The sequence below is a fragment of the Anser anser genome (assembly GCF_964211835.1).
Source record: "Anser anser genome assembly, chromosome: 20".
NCBI lineage: Eukaryota > Metazoa > Chordata > Aves > Anseriformes > Anatidae > Anser > Anser anser.
The window spans coordinates 2,686,428-2,707,049 of record NC_139741.1 but is presented as its reverse complement, the minus strand read 5'-3'; the positions used below and the strand labels follow the sequence as shown (position 1 = coordinate 2,707,049).

General features: G+C 39.7%; 1 protein-coding gene across 17 annotated transcripts in view; it reads right to left on the bottom strand.

Annotated features, from left to right (window-relative positions):
• The window catches only part of BCAS3 (BCAS3 microtubule associated cell migration factor), a 357,470-nt gene extending 337,107 nt beyond the window's left edge, over positions 1 to 20,363 (bottom strand). For 7 of the 17 annotated variants that reach the window (XR_014574348.1, XM_083806832.1, XM_083806831.1 and 4 more), the window contains exons 1-6: positions 20,209 to 20,363; positions 18,952 to 19,039; positions 16,323 to 16,377; positions 14,219 to 14,294; positions 12,446 to 12,552; positions 2,197 to 2,278 (exon numbers count right to left, since the gene is read on the bottom strand). Coding sequence is in view for 16 of the 17 variants with exons in the window: in XM_083806832.1 (XP_083662958.1) it covers positions 2,197 to 2,278; positions 12,446 to 12,552; positions 14,219 to 14,294; positions 16,323 to 16,377; positions 18,952 to 19,022 (391 nt within the window). In the remaining variant the exon portion in view is untranslated. Of the gene's footprint in view, positions 1 to 2,196; positions 2,279 to 12,445; positions 12,553 to 14,218; positions 14,295 to 16,322; positions 16,378 to 18,951; positions 19,040 to 19,523; positions 19,546 to 19,985; positions 20,041 to 20,208 lie in introns of those variants that run through there. The other 10 variants (XM_083806828.1, XM_083806820.1, XM_083806819.1 and 7 more) reach the window with 4 other exon arrangements.
• Positions 20,364 to 20,622: the final 259 nt, after the last annotated feature.

Here is a 20,622-nt window from a genome sequence, read left to right as displayed (position 1 = left end):
AAAGTGATGCTGCAATCTTGCAGATCAGCCATTTCTAAATTTCACTGGCCCACTGGCAATGGCCAGAAATGATGTTCTGACAGCAAGACAACATTCTGCAATCCACACTGACTCTCTCCCAAGTTTTTGTTTTGTTTTGTTTTGTTTTCTGCAACTGCCAACAGCACTCAGAGGGTCTTGGGAGCAAAGGGTTGACCAGCAGTCTTGGCTTGAAAACCACCTCTATCTGAATTAGGACCTTTCTTCCCTTCTTTAGTTACCAAAAAGAAAAGCAAAGTTCTCCCAGGCAAAGGAGTTTCTGCAACTCCTTTAACCAAGGAAAAAGGTACCCTGGATACACTTGATCTCCTTGGGTTCTATTGAACTAATCATTTTTTCCCCCAAGTTTAACAGTCAAATTCGCTCAGTACTGTCATTTCTCTTATTAATAATGGCCACCCTCTGACCCTCACTGTTGACAGCAACAGACAGCTAATTCTGGAAAATTCTACCTCTAGCAACTACCTTCATCTCACTGTTGTGGCTGTTGCCAACAGCATGCTCCCTGAAGACTGCCTGCATGCTGGTCTCTCTTTTCTACAGTAATGCAAGCATCTCGTTCACAGTAAAAACAGAGTTCACAACTATCAAATACAGAATTATAAAATATTTAACAGCTCTTACCTATCTCTAACAAGAGATTCACGGTCTTTCCAAACTCAGAGGTATTCTTGTATACCCTGAATCAGTGATCAAAAATGTTTCTCAACAAGTGACAAAAGCCCTTTTCTTTCTCCCCACTTGTTTGTGCCCGCTGCCTCAAGACAAGGCAATGCATGCCAAATGTGCTAGAGGTCCCCAATGCTCACCTGGAGCACAGCACTACTGTGTAACGGTGGGAAAGGCTGAGCATAGCAAGGGCTGTCTACAATTACTCATGTTTTAGCCACCTCAAGTTTTAACCTCAGGGGAATCAGAAACAGTAATTTTCTCACTATTTCTGACCCTAAATTTTGTGGGTGATTTAAAGCGGGTCCGCAAAGAAGAATAAGTGCCTACATTTTTTAGTGTTATTTACAGCAATCTCTCAGTTCTTTACGGACATCTTACCCCGGCTGCAGATCCACCAGTGCTGCGATTCTGGGCCAGGTCAGGCCTTGCCTGGTTTGGTAGCTGAGACAAAACGCTGCTGTGCGAACGCTGCAGCACGGCTGCCAGGCCAGAGCAGTTACAGGAGCCATTTCACTGCCCCAGCATGGCACAGAGCCTGAACTAATAAACTTTGCCGGATCTGAGCTGGCAGTGTGCATGGCCAACTCCAGATACTGCCCCACGTTCCTGCTACTAGAACACTTATAACCTGTTAAATCAGATTTGAGGTCTCCTTTGCAGTAAGCCTGCATGAAACAAGCCTGCATGAAATAACTTTTGAAACAATGCTGTATTATGCTATGAAGCACATGATGCCGCAGAGAATCTAGCATCAAAGGACTACAGTATTTTAACGAAATAGTTGACAAACTATTAAGTTCTGCTACCGTAAAGTCACCACGTTAAAACCATAAGCTTTCCTTTCACACCTGGGAATGAGCTTCTTATCACCAACTAAGATCAGTTTCTAGGAATGTGCCAAATCCATCCATGCAAGAGTCCCAGTTTCAATAATTCCTTTTTTCCAGCTTTACAGTAAAATAGCGCTTCAGCCTACTGATGGTAATCAGCTTCTCCTTTACAAATTCCTTTTATTTTGAATCATTAAAGCTCATGTGTTAGTTATCTAAGGCCTCTTATTACAGCTTTACTTTTATCTGATTCCAAATACTGGTCAATGATACATTCATGTACTTTTAATCAAAGATGTATTTAAACCAAGCCATGTAAAAAGAGACCAAAACATGTTTTTAAAAGTTTTAACTTAATTTAATATGAGCTAATTTGAATAGTTTTCTAATGTAACAACTATCATTGTCAAATGCTAATTATATGCAATTTTGAGAGAGAAAAAGAGTAAGCAGTGTAACTTACTAGATGCAAAATCAAAAAGTAATTTACAGCCATCAGATCTGGGGCTGTATTTTTGAGTTCACTATTATGAAGAGGTATTTAGTCAAGGTGACACAGTTTATAATTACACATCAGGTTCTAACAATGATTTGGTCAAAGATCTGTAAAAAGAAGTTATGCTTAATTATAAACCATATATATATATACACTTACTGATTTGTGGAGCTGGTAAGATTCGTGCAGCTCGAACCGGACCATGGCGAACAGAGAAGAGTTCCTGAGCTTCACCACTGATCTGCAATACATACAGATCATGAACGTACAATGTAAAAATATACATATATGAAAGCACACATGCACACACACAAACGTGTACATATAAAATACATCCCCCAAAATTGTTCCGTTCCACAGTCAGCTCATTTAAAATCAAATGCCCGTACAGACATCTTCTCCAGAAATCTCCAAAAGCACTCAAATGCTCAACACTCAAACACTGAGAAAAGAACTGCTGGTTAGGAGGCTCCAATTGCATAGAAAAATAAACTGGTTCCCCACTGAGCTACTGAGTGCTGAAATACGCAGCTTAATTACGGTGGTAGCAGCAGGTGAGACTCTTTACGGCATAAGCACTGAATGTAATGGAGGTACACTGACAGCAAACACGATTCTCAAGGAAATAAACAACCACGACACACATTTAGGCAAAAGTTTAGTTCAGAAATACTCTGCAATTCCTTTTCTCTGCCCAACAAGTGATACCTCATAAGGGCAGGGTATGCTAAGGCTGACAAGCTTTATTATATGCAATTGTCCTTGAAAACATGACAAATCCAGTTTTGTGATTTCTTTATTAACTCAGTAATTGCAATGCATTAACAAGATATAATACATACAAAGAGCTCCAGAGTAAGTACCTCCAGTCTAGCCAAACAGAATCCATACTAACATGTTGCACTTACTTAACTTTCTTAGCCTACTTTTGATATAAAAATCTTATTTGTTGAACTTGCTTTAGATGAACAGTGACTTTGGTGGCAGGGGAAGACTCAGATCAGAGGCAACACGGAGTGTGGCAGAGATGGTGGCAAGTTGGTATTCCCTCTCCTCCCCTTTACAGATAGAAGAGACACTGCCCTTCTAACCAACCATTTGCAATTTGTCTAAATGTGGATGTATCTTAGTCTTGAATAACACAAATTACAGGAACAAAGATGGCCTGCCTCTAGAAACGTGTCTTAGGCATGAATGAGGTCCCAGCACTACGTACCATTAACGACCACACGTTTTAGAAGAAAACGCTTGAAGTTGACTGCTGACTAAAATAACAGAAGTTCAAGGAATACAGACCACGAACATTTATTCTATACAGCATGTTTCTAAGAAAGAGTGGCAAACGCTGGCAGTAAACGATCAGACAACTTGATGTTTAAGTACATCCCGTATTCTCCAGGTGTGAAAATTATGTTTCATAATGGGGGGTCAAAACTAATTAAGCTTGTCTCTAATGGCAATCTTGAAAAGATTAAATCAGAAATAGTTAAGAAGAATTTCCAGACTTCCTGTAAATGGTCAGTCAGAATGCATTTTCATAACTGCCTGGTAATGGATCCAATACGGAATGTCAAACTTGAAGAAAAAGGCCAATGCTATGAAGCTCATTTCCAAATAACCAACAACTTGAACCAGACGTAAGGAGGCTGGGAAAGCAGTGAACACATTGGCATGAAGTTTTTCCAAGTAAGCAGCTTACAGTATCAGAAATAGACACAATTTGAAACAAGGTTCTTATGAATTACTGAACTATAAATCCAAGTTAACTTTTTGAAATGTCATTTCGTATTTGTTCCCATTTCTTTCCGCACTTCAGCTTACATGCTCAGAAAATTAAAATACTGCTACTGTTTGACCAACAAATCAGAAGTATAGTACTTCACACCCTTAGCTTACCACCAGTCTGAACTCCAAGCCTTGTTATTTATTATCACAATGGGGCAGAATGAAACTTACCCCACAGAAGCACAAGTCTTCCAGAAGAGTATTCTGAGTATATTCTGAGTGTATACCTTACCGACTACAGAGATGTTGACCATTCCATAAAGACTGAGCTTGCATTTATTGCTTCAACAGAACGCACTGAACTACTGCTTTGCTGTAGTAAGCCTGTAACAACATGCGAGCTACACCAAGTTGGGGAAATACCAGTCCTTGCCACTTTAGGTTTGCATACAGTTAGCAGTTCCACACTGGTATGAGTTAACATCAATGATGTTAACTGATGGACACAACAGTTTAAAAACTGTAATCAATATGAGAACTAATCCCTTCATCTACTCTGCTCTTATTTTATTAGGCAGATGTTCCTATCATTATGGATTCTCCTCGTCCAGCTAGCAGCAGCATCTGAACAACACAAAACCCTGCAGTACTCCAGCTTTTGCAAAAACAAGTTGGAATTCTCCCTTTGGGACAGCTAAAGGCCCCTGCTCTGACAAACTTATTGACCAGATTCTATACCAGACGTAAAAAATGATGATCAGAAATCAACTCAGTAAAGGTTTGTTGTTTTTTTTTTTTAACAGATCCTGAGTTTAGAGCGGGGGGTGGCAGGGAAGCACACAGGTAAAAAACCTCCAGAAAGAATACACCAGAAAAGACAGCTTGGAAAAAAGCAGAGCACAGTGAAGGAGAAAAGGTGGAGGGGAGATGGGGAGACAGGACAGGACGGGACACGAGAGAGAGAGCTGAAAACAGCAGGCTTTCTATCCATCAGAACACAGCAGCACTATGGAAGAGTAAAGGAGGAAGTGGAGAAGAAGAAAAATAAAAAGCTTTGGAACTATTATTATTGGCAATTAAAGTTTTTTTCCCCAAAATCATGAAAATGCTGTTTCACATGTGTACGCACATCAATGGCTATGAATGAAAACAAGAGGGAAAAGAACTAGCATAACAAAAGTACGGAAGAAGTGATACACATAAAATCATCCAACCCAATTCAGTCACCTCCTTCTACTCTAAGTATGCCAGCACATCAGCTCTAGCTCCAATCTACTTCAAATAAAAGTTACAGTCCCAAAAGTAAGATATACTAAGAAGGCCAAACCTGCGTAACTGAGTTTCTGCTCTTAAATACACTGAACTCCAGAAAGCATGTTTATTTAGCCTGCGATGCCAAGATCTGGTAGAGCTTAAAGCCGAGATTTTCAAATAATGGCCTAAAAACGTACAAATACAAACGAAGTTTATTTGTACCTTAGCACCTACCGTGAAAACCTGAGCCAGCTCTTCTCATGGATATATTTTTACTTTTTAGTAACTAATATTCATTACTTGAAAGATAACTATTTCACTTTATGCTGGGGGGAACAGCAGAAAGATAAACAGACTAACCACAGCCACAGAATCAGATGGTTACAAAGACGAGATTGGAAGCACTCAGCTCCTAACTCTGGTTTGAGACCTCTGTACTATGTAGTGCTGCAACGTAACGTGTCCTTTCCTCTCAGTTTGCGCAGGATTTTTTCCAAGGATACTGTGCACAACTAAGAAAAAAAAGCAATTAATTGTTCAGATAAATTCACCCATCGGTACAGTTCACGTACTCAGCAGGTTCTACGCTGCTGTCTACTGGGAGCCAAAAATGAGCAAATGTTAAGACAGGGCCCCCACCGTCGATTTAGTAATGAAAATACAAGATGCCACCCAACAACTGACAACTCCTTTGTAAAGAAACTCCCTAAAAAGCACAAAAAAAATTACAAAAAATCTGCACGTAACCCAACATAGAGCAGATTACAACACCAATACTTAGGAACCTATTGTAGCTTAAGTTTTTGTTATGGATTGTTTTTTTAAGCTGCATGATCTTAACTGTTCTACAGAAAACACAAAATCATACAAGGCATTGCACTTTGTTGCATGCCTTGAACTAGGAACAACCAAGCTGCTGGTTTGCTGGGCACTGAAAAATACATTAGGGTTTCAAAGTTCAAGATTTTATTTGACTTAAATTATTTCTTTCAAACACTATCACCAGCAAAAGCTTCTGCTATTTGCAATCTTATAAAATTCCGAATTAACTGCGGCTAATGCTAACACCTTTCATTTACCCATATAAAACTTAAAACTTTATTACCATTGCTGAGGCCACGCGTATCGATTTTGACTGAAAGCAGCATCTTCAGGACAGAGAGATTATATTGCCTCATCTTCCTGCCAATTCAGGCCTTATCTCTTTCCCAAGACAGCCAACAAAGACAGCCAAACTTTGCTGTGAACAGGACACTTATTCCACTAGGAACCAAAGTGCGACAAATAACCACATTTAACATAAGCCCAACCCCACCAGTAAATGGCTGACGGCTTTGTCACTGCCAATTTGGGCAAGATGCGGGCTGGCAAGTCTATGGTAAAAGGCTCCACATCCCATTACCAGTCCCTTGAGCTATACAGTCTCATAGCATAGACAAAATATAAATAGACTTCATGAACTGAAAACAGAGCTTTAAATTCTTCAAAAAGCACCTGTGAAGAAAGGAGGCTGTGGCTGCCATTTTGGATTTGATCCAGCTAAGTAGCGAGTCCCTGTGGCAGCTTTCAAAGCTCTTAAAAGTTTTTCTTTCCCATTCCAAAAGCCAAGAATATTTCCAAACAGGTTTCAAGAATTGAATATTATACTATAAAAGCAGCATCAGGTACTCGTTCTATGAGAGAGCAGATCCAAAACGAGAGCTCCAAGCTGGTGTGATAGCGTTTTTCAGCTTCCTCCGTGGCCGCTATCAAACCCCAGACCTACAGGGAAGGCTGCAAGCAAAGAAGAGCCTGATTCAAACCCGGGCCCCCAGTGAAGGCTTCACCTCTCTCCTCCAGGAAGGACAAACAGAAAGAGGAACAACTTCCCCCACTCAGGTATTTTCAACTACTGCTTAAAATACTACAGACCAGAAAGCTGGCGCACTGTTTTTGATGACAGAGCTTTGTTGTTTGGAGCATACCAGTTTGCACCCATTCCGTTAAAAAAAAAAAAAAGAACAAAGAAAGTGTTGTTCACACTAAGGATAAGTAATAGTTTCCAACCATAGAAAATGGTTTTCACATGGTGAAAAAAGTCAAATGCACACCAAACTGAAACGAAGTTGGAAATTCAATGCTTAAACTACTGTGCAACAGTGGAAAAGTAAACTGCTTATATATTAAAAACTGTCGCAAAGCACAGGGATCAGTTTGTTATTCGTTTTTTTTTTGTTTTGTTTTTTAAATATTCTGAGTACATACTTTTAATAGAGCAATATAACGAGACAATCAGCAATTGGCAGATACCACCACAAAATACTGTTTGACATAATCCTGCCAGGATAACAACTACTACCAGCCATCTTAGGAACTCAAGCAGTCATCCTTTTCATTCAAAACATCTCTCTGATTATCTAGAGATTACGAGAATTTAGATGCTCCGTGTTACAGAAGCCTACTCAAGTGACTGAATTAAGTATGAAAATTGCATCTATCATTTAAAATTATGGCAACACAAATTGAGTTTAAAAAACAATGAGAAGTTTGAAATGGCTTTGGTTACAATGTCCTCAACATTCGCATTTTGTCATATATTTTGAGGAGTTTTAGCATGATCAGGCTGCAGGCTCACTGTAAAATTCTCATCTGGGAGTCAGTTCTGCTCCCTTTTTCATCACTTCATTTTGCACACGGACAAGAACACCACACACAGTACTGGACACAGGCAGCATATGGGTACAAACAGCCTTCAGGAGCCTTCATTTCAGCTTTGACCCCATGCAAAGAGAGCTGCATGAAACTGTTTGGACTCCTCTGCTACCTTTCACTATAGCCCTCCCTAGTTCTTTGCATGTCGGTCGTTCGCCCCCCAACACACACCAGCGCATGCTATGATGTAAATGAAAAATCTTCCACCAGATTTGCAATCACTTAATGAGTGTAAAAACAGAACATTTCTTGCATGCCGCTGGCAGCAGCAGTACAAAAAAACCAAAGCCTTAAAATGATTTGCATGGATGTTTTGTAAAGTCCTTAAACATTTTTCAGGGTTTCTAGGTCAGGTCATCATCAGATATTTCCAAGTGGCTGAGACAAGCCTGAACAGCCGTATCCTGTATCGGGAAGAGGTCTGGAAAGAGCAAGGCCCGGAGCTTACGATGTGGTAAGTGACTAATCCTTTTCCCAGCTCTGGAAGGGGAAGAATTGCAATGGGACTAGGACAACCTCATTGAAACCCCATCAGACCAAACTTCTCATGAACGGTAGAGAAGACAAAATGGAACTGACACATCCTCATTTACCATATCCATCCCTCTAGACATCCACATAGACACACCATCTGCTGTACACCTGCAGGTCTAAAAATGAAGAAACGGAGTATTATTGACACCAGTATTTAAAGAAATTTCAGTTCTGGCAGTGGAGAATGGCAGTGCGTGATGCCATCCTTGCCCAACGAGTCCTCTGCGTTCTGGAGTCTCCAGATGGAAGTCACCTACCATATGGGCTGACGCACCCCGTTAGTTTGTGGCAACATCATTATACCACAGCCTTTAAGTATTTTTTGCTAAATATACAGCTGCCCTTGTTATTAGAAGTTCCCTTTGGTAGTTTCTACTCTATTCAACTCAAGCTTGATAGTTGGGTCTTTGGGTTTTGGTGTGTTTTTGTGTGTGTGTTGTGTGTTTTGTTTTGTTTTGTTTTTTAATTGTAATATGAACCATTAAATTAAAATTATTTTCTACTTCTGATGCTTCCTGCATACAATGAAAAAAAAATTATCTGCCACAAAACCAGCCAACATGCATTTCTCTGAACAGGAACATCTAGAACAGATACTTGGAAACCACATTAGGCAGAAACCAGTTCCAACTGTATCTGAAACATGAAACTGGGAGCAAGGGAGAAACAAAGTCCAAATGAAACAAAAAAGTACGCAGCACAATTATCAAATAGGAGCTTTAGGAACTTCTAGTCATACTTTTGTATATTCCCAGATTTCTCCCCACTTAGTGAGGCATATTTTAAGAACACTTTTAACCTTCCCACCCCTATTTCAAAACAAAGATCAAAGCGAAGTCGTTTGGATGGACACCTTCCGCTTCTTATGCAATACAGATTTAGACGCTGCACTTCAAAACCCCAGCCGTTACTTCAGCACCCAGCAGTCCAAACATTATTTCAGCCCTTTGAAGCAGCCCTAATGGTATCTTCCATTTGCAAGTAACACTTCTGTAGTCAAAGATCTTACTCCAAGGAGATGTTAATGTGAAACCACTCAGACTGCAAAGAGACACACACTCCTGGAGGCAGACTGCAAAGGTGTTTAGAAGTCAATGTAACACCATTACGGCGAGTGTCAGCTTAGAAGCTGTCATAAACACTTCATAATCACTCAGACACAAACTGGACTGCCTGCAACACATTATTTTATTAAGTGCTGAATAGAGGTTCAATTGTATGAATAAATAGCACAATGCTAGAGATAACAGCCTTACTGAGTAGATTTTCACATAAATGTCAAATTGTTGCTTTTTCAGATTGAAAGGTTTTTAAACTAGAGATCTCTTTTTTTCTTAATAACTGGAATAATGTTACTTAATCACAAGCTAAATACTGAGCAAAATCAAGAAGAAAGGATATGTTTGTATAATATCAGAGGACAAAAAACTGTTGTCCGCCAGATTTTCTTTTACTCAGGTTAAGTAAGCAAAAAAAAAATCAGATGGAGAAACACAAATGTGTAAAAATACAGGTCATGTTACCTCCAGGCACATGGTATATAGCCTCTGAAAAGATATTTAAAAATTGATATTAAGATGTTCTCTATTAATCTGAGAAGCTATCCAAGACCATGTTACTAACAACAGAACCATTCGGACACTGAAATTATACTAAGACATACAAATTGCAGTATTGCACAGGATGAAGCTGTGCCTCTTTGGATGTGGTCTCATCACAATTTCACAGGTTACACAAATAAGGACTGGCAATGTGATGTGCTATCTCTACAGCTGACATGCTTAGGATGGAAGGTACAACATGTCCACAGTTGGCATTTTCTTCCACTGCACTGGAATTTCACCCCCCATTAAAAATACCTCCTCAAAAAAATGAACAATAAGAGAAACTTTCTTGCAATTTCATTTTGCTTATTTTTCCTAAGATATTAGGAAAAGATATTAAATACTATCAAAAGATATTAAATACTATCAAAATCTAGGGATTATGAGCAAGTGAAATACACTGGGGAAATACAACCTGACTGCACTGTCCTGCTGAAAAAGGAGGTAATAGCAGGCATTCCATGGCCTAACCCGTGTCTAATCCAGACACAAGAAGAAAACAAACAAAACAACAACAACAACAAAAAACAACCCTTTCCCACTGGGAAACATGGATAAGTTACCTCGTACTACCTACCTGAAAGTACCAGTGACCACACTTACTCCACATAAGCCAGGATAAGCGTGAAGTAGTTTAACTCCTCGTTTGTTAGTAAGATCCACCAAATTATTTCATGCTTACTGGAGTGAACCATGGGTTAAGAGTTTAAACGCGGACAGCTAATGCAGAACAGGTTACACTGAGGTAATCAGTTCGTGTATCAAAGAAATGAGACGCACTACTCCTTTCATTCTTGCTTTCCTTATACATGTAGGATCCCATCTCGCAATGAATTTCTCAAGAGCATTGATACAGATTGCTCTTACAAAGACGCTCTTTCATTCAGACACAGAAAGTCACTTCAGAGGGATGCACAGAACTCTCACCTATCCACAAAGCAAGGGCACGTTACACACGTGTGCACACACATAACCACAAAGCAAAACAAAAAACTGTCTGCCAGACACAAAGCTCTTCTTATTATATGTACAGTGGCCAGGACAAGTTCGATGTCAACACAACGTACTGCCGTACATTTTTCAGAAAATGCACACTCATTTGGACAAGAATATTTCAGCAGGATAAACTGAGCTGTTTTATGAGAATTCTTTAGCTTAAATCCAACTGACTACTCACAGTCTCTTAACTAACTGATAACCTTGCAGTATAAAACTGCAGTAATAGCAGGAGATATTTCCTCTTTAGCTCGGTATCTTAGTGACACCTAATGTCCGTTTTCTGTAATACACTTCAAAGAACAAAGCAAAGCATTTCTGAACCATTTTAATAATCTGTTTTGTATAGTAATATAGAATTGGTCTGTGTTCAAAATGTTGTACAAAACTTTAAACAATGGAACGATTTTTAGTGTTCAAATTCTTTCCAGTGTTAGATTTTTTTTAAAAAGTGAACAAGCAACAAGCTAGCTTTGCTACTTCACACGCTTTTCTACTCTAGAAAGATAAAATAGGAAAACAATCCAAAGATATGTTTTGCTCCATTTAAGACAAAGCCAATAAAGTTAGAATTAGCCACGGTTTCTCAGGACATACTAGCAGATAGAAATTCCAATATTATACTGAAATTTAGTAAAGTATACCAGGTCTTTGTTTCTATTAAACCCTCCTTCAAATGCCAAAGCTCAGCAGTTTTTCTTCCCTAGCTCCAGCTAACAATATGCAATTAAGAGGGGAAAAAGCCAGCCCTCCCACACCCCAGTGAACTCTATTAGACAGCGCTTATCTTTTGGTGTACAAAATAAAGAGTATTTTCTATTACAGCACCTACGCAACTGGTATATAAACTTGTCCTACACAGCTAACCCCAAAGTAATACAAAAAGATACATATTTCAAAAAGGCCATGCATTTTATTAAGAGAAAGAACTCCATCCTCACTACATTATTTTGAAGAACAAGGTGTTACGAGCAATACTTTTTTTGAGTTAAGAATTTTATGACCTACTGTATTAAACTTTATTCTATAGTTCAAGAAATTTGGGGAAAACTCCCCAAATTAAGACCATGTGCTCATAAACCATTCTGAAGCACAAACTGCAGGGTGTGTATGACAGCATAAAATCAAACCCATATGCACGTAGAGACTTTAATAAAATTAAAATTGCAAATCATGTACATGACAAACACTGTGATTGTAAAATACTATTAATACTGTCACGCTTGCATTCCTAGGACAAACAAATTCTTTTCATATTTTTCCACCCTCTTTTCCCTTCTGTAGGTTAAAAAGATTTGTCCTTTCTGGAATATAAACTATTCTACGATGTCAAATGCTGCTCCCAATTAGACTCCGAAAATTTACCTAAAACAAATCATTTGTAATAACCCCTCAAATCTGAAGGTACATGAATTCAAGTGTTTGATCTATGCTCAGTACTAATCTTAAGATAAGCATATTACATGCACAGCATATGACAGTGATGGTAAATATTGGCTCTAACCACTTTAATAGGAAAAATTAAAAGTAAAATATTAAAGTACTAGCACACCATTACAAACAGAAACACCTCTGTCATAGAAGAGAAGGTAACTGGCACTTACAGGTATGCTCCAGATTTGCATTCCATCACTGTAGCCAATCATCAGCAGTAATGGTGGTTCATTCCCAGTGCTATGTATTTCATGAAACTCCATATTCCTTGATGTATCTAAGTTGGGTTTAAATATTAAAGACAGTGGTTAACAGGTTATGATCAGCTATGGTGAGCATCAGCTACACTGGAGGTGTTTTCTCACTAGGCATTTTCTCAATGCTTGTTTCCATTCTTGTAATTAAAGGTAAAGAGATGCGTCTTAATTTCTTACACTGAAACAACACTAAAATATATTTTTAGGCAAACAAGAGATTCATTAAAGTGGAGAAAAGTATTCTTTATCAGTTATCACAAATACCTCCAAAACTTCTATAACTCTTTCTCCAGTCATTAATAAAACATGGCCAACTTTTCAAATAGAGAAAAGACCAATAAAACAAACATTAACAAATACTGCAAGTACAAATGCACAGACTGATCAAAGCCCTTCCTAAATACTGTATTAATAATCTTTACATCAACTTTTATGAAAAAGAAAGAAATCCCCAGGGTGCTACAGAATATAGTAAGCAAAAAAATAAGCTTTTCTCAAATAACGCCCTTTAAAACTACATTTTCAAGACTGAACAAAAGCTCACTGCAAGCATGTGAGCATCAAAGAAAGACAGGAAATATTCAGGATGGTAAATGAGCGTGTACTCAGGCCAAATCAGATTAGGCTGTATAAAAGTCAATTTAGACAGAATATGACGGATTCTGAAGAATATTCTAAAGCATTTTTGTTATGCCGTAGAAAAGATCCTGAAGAGAGAATGACCAGAATTTTTGAAAATAAACAAAAGAGGAAAAGAAACCCTCAAGGAAAAACTTCAACTAGCTGGACATAAGGCCATGTACCAGTTGATTGGTGTTTTCTAGTTCTAACAATCATGAATTTATGAACTGACACGCTCTGTGCCATTTCAACAGCTGGAAAACATATAATCTTCCCTATTAACCTATTGGAAAAACTGAAAATTCCCCATCATAGCTCTGGCTACGGTTTCTATTACTTCATATGAGACCAGAATGAGCCTTTATCCTAGAGCTCTAGGCAGGAAAGAAAGACAGTAGACAAGAAACAGCACAAGCAACTGCAAAATGTTTGATTAATAAAAGTAGTTGCTTGACAGTAGCATTCAACCTTTCCCCTTCAGTCCCTAACCTTCGTTTCTTCAAAAAAAAAAGCAGCTGGGACAGACAGAGGTAAGACACCTCTTTTCTTATCTGGAGATGTACTTGATTCGATACAGTTAGCAAAAGCCTATGACCATTTCCTCTTCATGTCTTGATGCTGAACACCAGCTGCCAGGCAGTAGTCTTTGCTGATGACTAAGATACACTGGAAGTGGTAAGTTAACATTTTAAGCATGTTTTGTGGCTACGCCTTTTTATTTCCCTGAAAGACATGATAGAACTGTCTGATCACTCTGCCTACTAGCTCCTCCTTTCTAGGTTATTATGAATTCTATCACATCGCTGAAAATATATCCAGGATTTGGACTGGATTCACAGGTAAGATAATCTGGCTTTGAAACCAAACAGTGGATAAAATAAATTCAGTTCTATGCTTTGTCTTCAACTACCTTAAGGAAAAAAAAAGGACTTTTTCATTTGGTTTGCTCCTCTTCCTATGCAAGTGCTAGTTTGCCTTCAGATGAACTGGCAAGGCCGATTTGTTTTATTTACTAGGTACTGAATAAAAATACAGTTATTCACTGATAGAAAAATGAAACCATACCATTTAGATCTGCATTTTCAAATCTGACCCAAATGATCTTCTCCTTTTCTTCTGCTGGTGGGGTACCACTGTAGGCCTGGATGAAAAGCAAAAGGGTTGAAATAAAGTTTAGCACCTATTTTTTCTCCCTTTATAGAGCAAAGGAGGGAATGTAAACTAAAAAATAAAAAAATAAAACCAGTAACATTGAGATACCTGTCACCAGTACTATTGTCACCAGTATTACCATGAGGTTTTGTTTCAAAAATTAATAGATTTGTGATCAACATAATCCATACTAAATTCTAACTAACTCAAAAATTCTAACATCGCTTACTGAAGTAGAAGTGACAAGCTATATATAACAGAAAGCTTTCTGGAGCAGGTTAGAAAACACCACATGACCTACAGCAATGTAGTCAAGCTAAAATACAGCGATTTCTACAACCTTTAACTTTTTGTTCTTAGAGGTAGTACACAACAGCTATGCTAGAGGTTCTCATGTGAGACATTTTTACTTCTAAAGTTCTTTTTTTATTCACTTAAAGGCTTTGTAAGCAAGACTGAGGAAAGAAAGAGACCTTTACTACAGTTTATTTTACTGGCATGTTCTAGTTCCATTTGTGACATCTTTAATATAGCCATTTAAAAGAGAATAAACTGTAATTCCAGAAGAACAGCCCCATGTTTCAGTTCTGTGTTCCACAGATTCCCATAAGAAGATGAGATACAAAAAGAAACTGTGAAGGAGATCTGTAGTGTTTCCAAGCTGCGTGTTTTACAGTTCTCAGGAGAAACTGCGGTAGTAAGAACGTGAGCTACAGTAGAAATACCATCACTTCCAAATGAATTATGGCAAAATACTGTGCAGTACATTGGAATAAATATGAAACGAGTTCATATAATCACTTTATACATGCCAGAAAAGCAATAACATGAGCTAAAAATACAAATTTAAAAAATAAGTGTGGGTATTGCTTTCCAAAACAAATCACATTCCATGCTTCCAAGGCAAACTGATTTGTAAAATAAAACACAGACTGTATCCTTTAACTACAGAGGAAAAGAAGGTGGGGGAAGGATGCAGCAATCTTTTAAATTGACAGTTTGACTAATTTAATTTTGACCATGATTCCAAAAATGCATTTAACAAGTCAATATGAGTAAGAGGATTTTTTTTAAATATCATTAAAGAAATTCATGACTTCAGTTATTCAAGATAGTCATTCAAATGAGAACCAAGATAGTTTCCTGAGGCTACTGGCAACTAGCTGCAACACTTCTCCACTAGTGACTACAGCTTTCCAAAGAGCAGCAAAACAAAATTAGCTTCCCTTTGGTACTGACAGGCCCATGAGCAATACAGAAGTGACCATTCCAGTTTCATGATGCTGTATTTCATATTACCTGTGAAAACTATGATCAACAGCAGACAGAAGCACTGTAGTTGTTGGTTTTTTTTGTTTGGTTTTTTGTTTTGTTTTTTATTTTGGTGGGGTTTTTTGTTTGTTTGTTTTGTTTCGGAGGAAAAAAACAGAAATGAAAAGAAGGAAGAATGCCCCAGCAGCCAGGACACTCCCAAGGCAAGTTAAGGAAACAAGATTTTGAAAAAAGGAGCAAAGGAGGCAAAAGAAACTTTCTCCTTTTCAGTCAAAGATAAAGGCTGACAAAGAGTGACTATCAATTTGTCCCAACACCAATCCTGCCAGCAGAGCTCATACACAGGTTTCCAACTACAACCCAGAAAAAACACATTTGTAAGAGGCAGAGCAATTATTACGCCCACTCTCTTTTCTCCACAACTATCCTGTTGCCAAAATTATCGCAGGAAAAGGCAGCAACCTTCTTCCTGCTATTTATATGGTAGCTCTTCAACTTCTGGGCATCTAAGACTTTCATTTAAATTATGACCTATCAGAGGAAGTCTCTAGGCCCAGCTTTCAGATAGTATGCAGCTTATGCTTTCAAAAGCCTGGTCTCAAAATTTATAGTAACGTAAATAAATATGTAAGTAATATAAATAAATAAAAAAATCGCTTGTGTTTTTAATATTTTGGTCCACCTGGCAGACTTCAACTGCTCGGTATACTTTGCATACTGAAGAGTTTTGAAGATGTACACGTACCTGTGGCACAACATCTTGAAGAAATGTAACAACGCTTTCCATGTATGACTGTTCCCTTGAAAACAGAAGGAGAATGTTTCACTACTGGAGTTCAGAAATGGTTGTGAATACACTAAATAAGACATATCACCAGAAAAGACATGTATTATGTTTAACACAAAGAAAAATACTAAGTATTCAATGCAGTCACTTAACATACTGTCAAACACTGATAAAGTAAGTAGTGGCCTAGAAGTATGTAAAAAGTCAAATATTTCATTATTTCATAATGAAATAACTGCTCTGGAAAAAGCGTAAAATGTAAGTCAAAAAGAAACCACGTTCTCCACCTCAGACTGACTGATGAAAGCAAAACAGGAAATTATTTCTCAGTATTTTTCTATTTGATTTGGACGTTATACCATGAATAAGAGGACTTAAGCTAATGGTTGGAGGTGCTCTTGCAGGGTAAGAAAACTTTCTGACCTCACATGCGCTACGTACAACGATGAAGTAAGTGGAAGTGGCAAAGGATGGAACGAAACCCTAACCAAGAAGTGTAAAGAGATATTTTAGGTCACGATTTTATGGCTTGGGAAGCTTATTCCTTCTTGGAATTTCATTAGCAGCAATGATTTAGAATAGTATATAGTGTAAGTATAGTGTAATAGTATATAATGTATACATTTCTTCTGGTAGATTTAAACTAATGTTTTTATTAGCTTAGTCTTGCATGAGCAATGAGGCTCTTGTGTAACTGCTGAGCAACGTACAACATCGGCTGATTGTATTAATGGTGTTGAAACTACACAAGAAGTTTGTGCTTTCTGAAATGGCTAATACTGAAATATGCTGGCAACAACCTCTATGCTCATGGAGTCTCAAAAAAAATAAAATCTTTAGTTAACAACTTCGGCAGCTCCAAAATTTATTTGTATTTTGGCAGGCAATTAGTGTTTTTTCTTGTGCTAATGCAAGACTTCTAACAGCAGCAAGGAAAAACTGAAGGTAGGGAAACCTAGGTTCTTGATAGCCAAAGGTATATGTGTTTTCTTTCTGCTTTCAGGAACTGTGTTGCATATGATTCTTTTAAGAGAAATTGGAGTGTTTAGTAGTTAAGAATGAAGTACCCTCCCCTATATACAGCAATACCAAAGATACTTTAAGTCAGATGCTGCAACACCTGGAACAATTTAACTAGTTGACTCCTCTCTGAGAACAAAAATGAATCAAACCCATGAAATTTTAAAGTTCAAAAAGCTTATTTCAACCACTGACTAAACTAGATTTCGTTCAGCAATCCAAGGATTAGCAAATCAAATGATTTTTGTTTTTACTGCTTTAAGCAGAGGCCTTACAAATAAGCTGTGGTTTCTGGTGCTGATTCTTCTTTGATTTATGTAGGTCACCAAAACTGTCTTTGAGCCCTTCAGAGCCCTTTATTACCTACCAACAATAATTGTCTATCTTACGGGTATAGTATTAAGTAGCATTTGAAGTTCCCACGTGGATGCCTACCAGCAAGTGTCATAGTGTCCTCGTTTTTCAGTTCATGAAATGAGTACTGGTTTGTTGTTTGTTTTCCCCCTCCCCCCAAACTACATCCTGAAACAAAGGTGACATTTGGAAGATGTTTTATTCACTGTATGTACTCTAAATCTCTCCTAAAGTTGGAAAAACTTCCACTGAGACTTCTTTTTTGTGGTTTGAAAAAAAGAACAAAAATTTGAAAGAAAAAAAAACACACAGAACACTTAGCATTAGAAGTCTTAAAATCCATACCAGAATCAGGTTCAAAAAGTTTATTATTTATACATTTTTCTTTTTTGTAAGTTGACTACCATTTTCTGTTTATGACAATTTAGGAGTTTAACATAAGCAGCAGAACTCTGCAGGGTGCTGCACGTTGCTCAGCATATATAAGTTCTCATATAAAACACTTTAAAGCTTTGAAATAAAAAGATACAGCTCATGAACAAGCTGCTATATTTAACCAAAAAAAAAAAAAGTATGGTAATCCTATTATTACAGTGTTTTTATTATTTTTCTAGTGAGCAAGCTTACTGAGAAGAAAAAGGTCACTGCAAACAAATGAATTTGTTGAGAGATTCCACAATACAACAAATTCTTCTTTCACATGGCTGCAAGACAAACCTCTAACACAATTTATTGTGTTACAGTGGTAGGTTATATGTTTTAATACATCCATCCCTGTTACAAGGTATTATTACAAGAACAGCAAGAAAGGAACTTGGTACACGTGTCCCCTCTAGCCTAAGGAAGAGGTTTGCAGTCATTAATCTATGGCCAGTGTGGTGTTTGTTCAACAAAACTGTGTAAGTAAACAACAAGACATTTTAAGATAAAGTATTTGTCTTTAAACTGTACAACTCTGAAGGCTGACGGAAGGTTTTGGTGTGTTACATAAAAAGCAGCCCATTGAGGGAGACAGCTTGACCTGCATAGGCCCAGGAGACAGGAAAGCAACAACTGCTGACTTTCGTTTATTAGAAAATACTCAATGCAACAAAACTGTATTGTCAGCAGAAGCTCTCAGAGCTGGCTTTGCCAGAGAGTTTGGGCTGGGTTCTTCACATACGAGACATAAAAAGTATTTCAAATACGGGCTTTTCTTCCAGAAGGTGCTTACGTGACAGCTTGTGGACGAACCACTGCTCCTCCAGTACATCGACTAGGGCGGCGTGGAGATTCTGTCGCCATTGTTCCTTTGCAGATACCTGTAAGAAGCGCATTTCTTTTTAATAATAATCCTTTGTATAACAATTGATTACTATACTAGTTCTTGCCACATTTTTCAGAATGATGAAAAACTCCTGAAGAAGGAAATGGCTTACACAACCCTGTATGATAACACCCCTTTACAGCACTCTAAAAAATTATTTTTTCAGTACTTCAAACAACACGCCTCCTGTCATGTGTGTGAGAAAAAAAAAGGCAAAAAAATCAACACAAAGCAGCATAATAAAATAGAAAGTTTTCTTTGGACTGTACATTAAAGATAATGGTACAGAAATACAGGTGTTATCAGCATTATGTAAGACCGCAATTTAATAAGGCATGATCTTAGAAAATCATGTGTATAAACACATACAGTCATAACTGCTGTGTAATGCACTTATAAGAACTGTAGTGGGTTACAGTGCAGGTAACATAAAAAGTGTGATGAAACACATTTTACTTTCTTATGTCAGTTTTTCGTACCCCCTCAAGTTTGTCTCCACACTTGTAGCGTTTCGCATGTGAATTCGCAACACCTTCGCTGCAGACAAGGAGACACCTGAGAGGCACCAGAGGTGCCAAGAACCCGCCCAGCCGCTGTGCCCCCCTCACCCCCACCCCAAACCAAGGACTGAAGGGACGCCAAAGGCCAAACCCCCACACGGCACCGGCTGTCAGCAGGGCTCCATCCCTGCGGTCTTAGCCCCTGGAAGTTGGGGCGTTCCGCAGCCTGAGCGCAGCGCGACGCCCGTCCCCCCCTGACAGGAACACCGGGCCGGGACGCGCCGAGCCCCCCTCAGACCCCGCCTGCTCGCGGCGTCGGCCCCGCACCGAGCGGCCGAGGCGGGGTCGCCCCGCAGAAACCCTCCCGCGGGCCCCGGAGCCGCGAGCAGCAACTCCTAGGCAAAAAAATAAATGAAAACGTAAAAATAAAACAGGACAGACCGCCCGGAGCCCGGCGGCGGCCCCCGCGCTGCCGCCCGGCCGCGCTGTCCGTCAGGCCGCGGCCGGCCGGGGAGCGCCGGGACCCCGCCGGGCGCCCCCCGCGGCCTCCCCACAGCCGCTCCGCGGGGCCCCGGCCGCCACCCGCCCGGCCCCGGCCGCCGCCCCTCGGCCGCCGCCCGCCCCCTCAGAGCGGCCCCGTCCCACCCAGCCCCGCGCCCCTCACCTGCCGCCGCCTCACTGACACTATTTGGGACCCCCACGGGGAATGACACCCAGCGCACCTCAGGCGCCCAGCCAATCACGCGCCGCCGAGGGCGGGCCGCTCCCTGCCGCCATCCAATCCCCGCCTCGGTTTCCAGAACGGGGCGGGGCGCGGAGAGAGCTGGAGAGCGGCTGCGCCCTGCCCCGCCCCGGCCCGCCCCCAAGCTTGGTTGAGGCAGCAAAACACGGCCCGCGCTGCCCCCTCCGCCCCCCCCCGCAGCTTTGTTTACATCGAGATCTCGCGAGAGCCGCCGCGCCAGTCCCGCGCACGTGGGCGGGGGCGGGGCCGGCGGGAATGGGCGGGAAGGCGGCGGCCGCGGGGGGGCTGCGGGCGGTGCTGAGGGGGCGCGTGGTGGAGGGCGCCATTTTGAGGCGC